This window comes from Coregonus lavaretus (genome assembly GCF_964263955.1).
Source record: "Coregonus lavaretus genome assembly, contig: HAP1_SCAFFOLD_6116, whole genome shotgun sequence".
Taxonomy (NCBI): Eukaryota; Metazoa; Chordata; class Actinopteri; order Salmoniformes; family Salmonidae; genus Coregonus; species Coregonus lavaretus.
In genome coordinates, this window is record NW_028158040.1 from 27,501 (window position 1) to 33,892 (window position 6,392).

The window sequence follows — 6,392 nt, forward strand, 5'->3', positions numbered from 1 at the left end:
CCTCCTCCAGTCCTCCCTGTCCCTCCTCCAGTCCCCCCTGTCCCTCCTCCAGTCCTCCCTGTCCCTCCTCCAGTCCTCCCTGTCCCTCCTCCAGTCCTCCCTGTCCCTCCTCCAGTCCCCCCTGTCCCTCCTCCAGTCCTCCCTGTCCCTCCTCCAGTCCCCCCTGTCCCTCCTCCAGTCCCCCCTGTCCCTCCTCCAGTCCTCCCTGTCCCTCCTCCAGTCCTCCCTGTCCCTCCTCCAGTCCTCCCTGTCCCTCCTCCAGTCCCTCCCGTCCCTCCTCCAGTCCTCCCTGTCCCTCCTCCAGTCCTCCCTGTCCCTCCTCCAGTCCTCCCTGTCCCTCCTCCAGTCCCCCCTGTCCCTCCTCCAGTCCTCCCTGTCCCTCCTCCAGTCCTTCCTGTCCCTCCTCCAGTCCTCCCTGTCCCTCCTCCAGTCCCCCCTGTCCCTCCTCCAGTCCTCCCTGTCCCTCCTCCAGTCCTTCCTGTCCCTCCTCCAGTCCTCCCTGTCCCTCCTCCAGTCCTCCCTGTCCCTCCTCCAGTCCTCCCTGTCCCTCCTCCAGTCCTCCCTGTCCCTCCTCCAGTCCCCCCTGTCCCTCCTCCAGTCCTCCCTGTCCCTCCTCCAGTCCTCCCTGTCCCTCCTCCAGTCCCCCCTGTCCCTCCTCCAGTCCTCCCTGTCCCTCCTCCAGTCCCCCCGTCCCTCCTCCAGTCCCTCCTCCAGTCCTCCCTGTCCCTCCTCCAGTCCTCCCTGTCCCTCCTGCAGTCCCCCCTGTCCCTCCTCCAGTCCTCCCTGTCCCTCCTCCAGTCCTCCCTGTCCCTCCTCCAGTCCTCCCTGTCCCTCCTCCAGTCCTCCCTGTCCCTCCTCCAGTCCTCCCTGTCCCTCCTCCAGTCCTCCCTGTCCCTCCTCCAGTCCCCCCTGTCCCTCCTCCAGTCCTCCCTGTCCCTCCTCCAGTCCCCCCTGTCCCTCCTCCAGTCCTCCCTGTCCCTCCTCCAGTCCTCCCTGTCCCTCCTCCAGTCCTCCCTGTCCCTCCTCCAGTCCTCCCTGTCCCTCCTCCAGTCCTCCCTGTCCCTCCTCCAGTCCTCCCTGTCCCTCCTCCAGTCCCCCCTGTCCCTCCTCCAGTCCTCCCTGTCCCTCCTCCAGTCCCCCCTGTCCCTCCTCCAGTCCTCCCTGTCCCTCCTCCAGTCCCCCCGTCCCTCCTCCAGTCCTCCCTGTCCCTCCTCCAGTCCCCCCTGTCCCTCCTCCAGTCCTCCCTGTCCCTCCTCCAGTCCCCCCTGTCCCTCCTCCAGTCCTCCAGTCCCTCCTCCAGTCCTCCCTGTCCCTCCTCCAGTCCTCCCTGTCCCTCCTGCAGTCCCCCCTGTCCCTCCTCCAGTCCTCCCTGTCCCTCCTCCAGTCCTCCCTGTCCCTCCTCCAGTCCTCCCTGTCCCTCCTCCAGTCCTCCCTGTCCCTCCTCCAGTCCTCCCCGTCCCTCCTCCAGTCCTCCCTGTCCCTCCTCCAGTCCTCCCCGTCCCTCCTCCAGTCCCCCCGTCCCTGTGACAGTCCTCCCTGTCTAACCCGCTTCTCTCTCTCCTCTCTCCAGGCCACCCTCTCACTGCTCCTGGACCATCTGAGCCTTGTTGCCTCCTACAGTGACTGTAACCGGATGAACTGTCAGAACCTGGCTGTGTGTTTCGGCCCGGTGCTCCTGACCCCCACCCAGGAGTCCTGGAGACCCACTGCACCAGGACAGGGAGGGCAGGGCGGGCACGGGGGGAGCTCTGGACGGGGCGGACGGAGTTTTGCTCACAGTGAGGAGATCGCCAGTGCTGTGGACTTCAAGAGACACATCGAGGCCTTACATTACCTGCTGCAGCTTTGGCCCAGTAAGTGTCTGTTGATACAAGTAGACCTGCATATCCAATGGGCCAAACTGATTGAAATAACCTCATTACAACCAGAGAAATTGGTTGAAGTTAGAGTTTTGTTACGTCATTTCAACCAGTCTTCCCACTTGGTAGTGATACTGTATTATATACAGTGGGGGAAAAAAATATTTAGTCAGCCACCAATTGTGCAAGTTCTCCCACTTAAAAAGATGAGAGAGGCCTGTAATTTTCATCATAGGTACACGTCAACTATGACAGACAAAATGAGAAAAAAAAATCCAGAAAATCACATTGTAGGATTTTTAATGAATTTATTGGCATATGATGGTGGAAAATAAGTATTTGGTCAATAACAAAAGTTTCTCAATACTTTGTTATATACCCTTTGTTGGCAATGACACAGGTCAAACGTTTTCTGTAAGTCTTCACAAGGTTTTCACACACTGTTGCTGGTATTTCGGCCCATTCCTCCATGCAGATCTCCTCTAGAGCAGTGATGTTTTGGGGCTGTCGCTGGGCAACACAGACTTTCAACTCCCTCCAAAGATTTTCTATGGGGTTGAGATCTGGAGACTGGCTAGGCCACTCCAGGACCGTGAAATGCTTCTTACGAAGCCACTCCTTCGTTGCCCGGGCGGTGTGTTTGGGATCATTGTCATGCTGAAAGACTCAGCCACGTTTCATCTTCAATGCCCTTGCTGATGGAAGGAGGGTTTCACTCAAAATCTCACGATACATGGCCCCATTCATTCTTTCCTTTACACGGATCAGTCGTCCTGGTCCCTTTGCAGAAAAACAGCCCCAAAGCATGATGTTTCCAACCCCATGCTTCACAGTAGGTATGGTGTTCTTTGGATGCAACTCAGCATTCTTTGTCCTCCAAACATGACGAGTTGAGTTTTTACCAAAAAGTTATATTTTGGTTTCATCTGACCATATGACATTCTCCCAATCCTCTTCTGGATCATCCAAATGCACTTCAGACGGGCCTGGACATGTACTGGCTTAAGCAGGGGGACACGTCTCGCACTGCAGGATTTGAGTCCCTGGCGGCGTAGTGTGTTACTGATGGTTGGCTTTGTTACTTTGGTCCCAGCTCTCTGCAGGTCATTCACTAGGTCCCCCCGTGTGGTTCTGGGATTCTGGTTCTGTGATCATTTTGACCCCATGGGGTGAGATCTTGCGTGGAGCCCCAGATCGAGGGAGATTATCAGTGGTCTTGTATGTCTTCCATTTCCTAATAATTGCTCCCACAGTTGATTTCTTCAAACCAAGCTGCTTACCTATTGCAGATTCAGTCTTCCCAGCCTGGTGCAGGTCTACAATTTTGTTTCTGGTGTCCTTTGACAGCTCTTTGGTCTTGGCCATTGTGAAGTTTGGAGTGTGACTGTTTGAGGTTGTGGACAGGTGTATTTTATACTGATAACAAGTTCAAACAGGTGCCATTAATACAGGTAACGAGTGGAGGACAGAGGAGCCTCTTAAAGAAGAAGTTACAGGTCTGTGAGAGCCAGAAATCTTGCTTGTTTGTAGGTGACCAAATACTTATTTTCCACCATAATTTGCAAATAAATTCATTAAAAATCCTACAATGGGATTTTCTGGATTTTTTTTCCTCAATTTGTCTGTCACAGTTGACGTGTACCTATGATGAAAATTACAGGCCCCTCTCATCTTTTTAAGTGGGAGAACTTGCACAATTGGTGGCTGACTAAATACTTTTTTCCCCCACTGTATATATATATGATGGTAGTGATACTGTATTATATATATATGTATTATGGTAGTGATACTGTATTATATATATATATATATATGTTATGGTGGTGATACTGTATTATATATATATATATGATGGTAGTGATACTGTATTATATATATATATATTATGGTAATGATACTGTATTATTTATATATATATATATATATATATATATTTTATGGTAGTGATACTGTATTTTATATATATATATTATGGTAATGATACTGTATTATATATATATATATTATGGTAGTGATACTGTATTATATGTATATTATGGTAGTGATACTGTATTATATATATATATATATTATGGTAATGATACTGTATTTTATATATATATATATATATATATATATATATATATATATATATATATATATATTATGGTAGTGATACTGTATTATATATATATATATATATTATGGTGGTGATACTGTATTATATGTATATTATGGTAGTGATACTGTATTATATATATATATATTATGGTAATGATACTGTATTATATATATATATATATATATATATATATTATGGTAGTGATACTGTATTATATATATATATGATGGTAGTGATACTGTATTATATATATATATATATATTATGGTAATGATACTGTATTTTATATATATATATATATATTATGGTAGTGATACTGTATTATATATATGTATTATGGTAGTGATACTGTATTATATATATATATATATATATATATATATGTTATGGTGGTGATACTGTATTATATATATATATATATATGATGGTAGTGATACAGTATTATATATATATGATGGTAATGATACTGTATTATATGTATATTATGGTAGTGATACTGTATTATATATATTATGGTGGTGATACTGTATTATATATATGTATTATGGTAGTGATACTGTATTATATATATATATTATGGTAGTGATACCAAAAGTATGTGGACACCTGCTCGTGTCCAAACTGGTAGTGGATTTGATTTGCATCAGTAGGATGTGTTTAGAACATTTAATCTCTGTCTTTAAAACCTTTCCTCTGTTTGCTTCCCCTTCCTTAGTTCCTACTGGAGGGAACGACGACCCTGACTCTCCCACCCTCCTCCAGCCCTCCTCCGGTTCAGACGTGCCTCCTTCCCCTCCCAGCCCCATGCCCCATAACCCCCTGCAGCGGCGCTGCCAGCGTGGCCTGTCCCTGCGTCTGGACCTACCGGGGGACGAAGTGGGCGTGGTGTCGCGACGTGGGCGGGGCCGACTGGAGAGCCCACCCTGTAACCGGTATGCTGGCGACTGGAGCGTGTGTGGGCGGGACTTCCTGTCTGGAGGGGAAGCGGACTACGATGAGGTGGCGGGGAGCGACAGTGATGAAGAGGAGGAAGACAGGGAGGAGAAGACCGCGGAGTGGACTCAGTACGTAGAGGACTTAGTCCTGGACTTTGACGCCCCGTTTACCTGCAGACTGAGTCTCAAAGACTTTGATACGCTGATATCAGACCTGGAGAGAGAGCTGTCCAAACAGATCAAAATCTGTCTCTGAGAAAGAGGTAGAGGAGAGGAGAGGAGAGGAGAGGAGAGGAGAGGAGAGGAGAGGGGAGGGGAGGGGAGGGGAGGGGAGGAGAGGGGAGGGGAGGGGAGGGGAGGGGAGGGGAGGGGAGAGGAGAGGAGAGGAGAGGAGAGGAGAGGAGAGGGGAGGGGAGGGGAGGGGAGGGGAGAGGGGAGGGGAGGGGAGGGGAGGGGAGGGGAGACATAGTATTATTGAAGGTCAGGAAATTCTAGTCTTTATTAGGAAATGACCAAAGAAAGACGACAAGCAATGGTATTTGCTTCAGTAATGTTGAAGTGTATTTAAATGTTCCAATATGTTTAAAATGCTTTATTCCCGGTGTTTTCTTATTCCAAATGCTGGTTCTTCTACAAACAAGTGATAACATTCTATTCTTGGATAACACAAGGACACCTTATTTGTAGAGACATCGACCAGTAAAGTTCTAAAAAAACAAAAATCCTTGACAATTCATTGTTTGTAAAATCCTAGTTTCTATGTCAGGCTGTAACGCTCGCCTGTCAGTTTGCTCTGTTATGTTTTCAGTCAAATGTTTGTGCCAAAAAAGTATTTATTTATTTCTCCCATTTTGAAGAAGTCCATATATTTTTTAGAAGGATTTGTTGATGTAATTCCAATGATTTATTCTCTAAATTCCAGTGAAGGATATATCTAAATTATGATAGATCTATAATAAGTTTGGACAAAAAATGCATTGAAAATGTATATTCAATGAAATTTGATGAGATGTCAAAATGTGTTAATATGTCCGTTAGTCAGATTCCAGGTTGATCTTACATTTACATTTTAGTCATTTAGCAGACACTCTTATCCAGAGCAACTTACAGTTAGTGAGTGCATACATTATTTTTTATACTGGCCCCCCCCGGTGGGAAACGAACCCACAACCCTGGCGTTGCAAACGCCATGCTCTACCAACTGAGCTACATCCCCTGCCGGCCATTCCCTCCCCTACCCCGGACGACGCTGGGCCAATTGTGCACCGCCCCATGGGTCTCCCGGTCGCGGCCGGCTACGACAGAGCCTGGATTCGAACCAGGATCTCTAGTGGCACAGCGATGCAGTGCCTTGGACCACTGCGCCACTCGGGAGAATGTGAATTAATGAACTGAGTTGGATTTAGACACGAGCACAAACCTTTCAGCTGATTTCCACAAGACACACACACCAAAGACTCATTATAAAACTGGCTTGCACTTCTGTTCTAAGTAACA

General features: G+C 47.7%; 1 protein-coding gene across 1 annotated transcript in view; it reads left to right on the forward strand.

The window, feature by feature from the left end:
- LOC311124481 (rho GTPase-activating protein SYDE1-like) overlaps window positions 1-5,183 on the forward strand; it is a 25,416-nt gene extending 20,233 nt beyond the window's left edge. Inside the window, exons 7-8 of the mRNA XM_084198622.1 lie at window positions 1,571-1,853; window positions 4,676-5,183. Coding sequence (XP_084054748.1) covers window positions 1,571-1,853; window positions 4,676-5,151 — 759 coding nt within the window. The 3' untranslated portion in view covers window positions 5,152-5,183. The remainder of the gene's footprint in view (window positions 1-1,570; window positions 1,854-4,675) is intronic.
- Window positions 5,184-6,392: the final 1,209 nt, after the last annotated feature.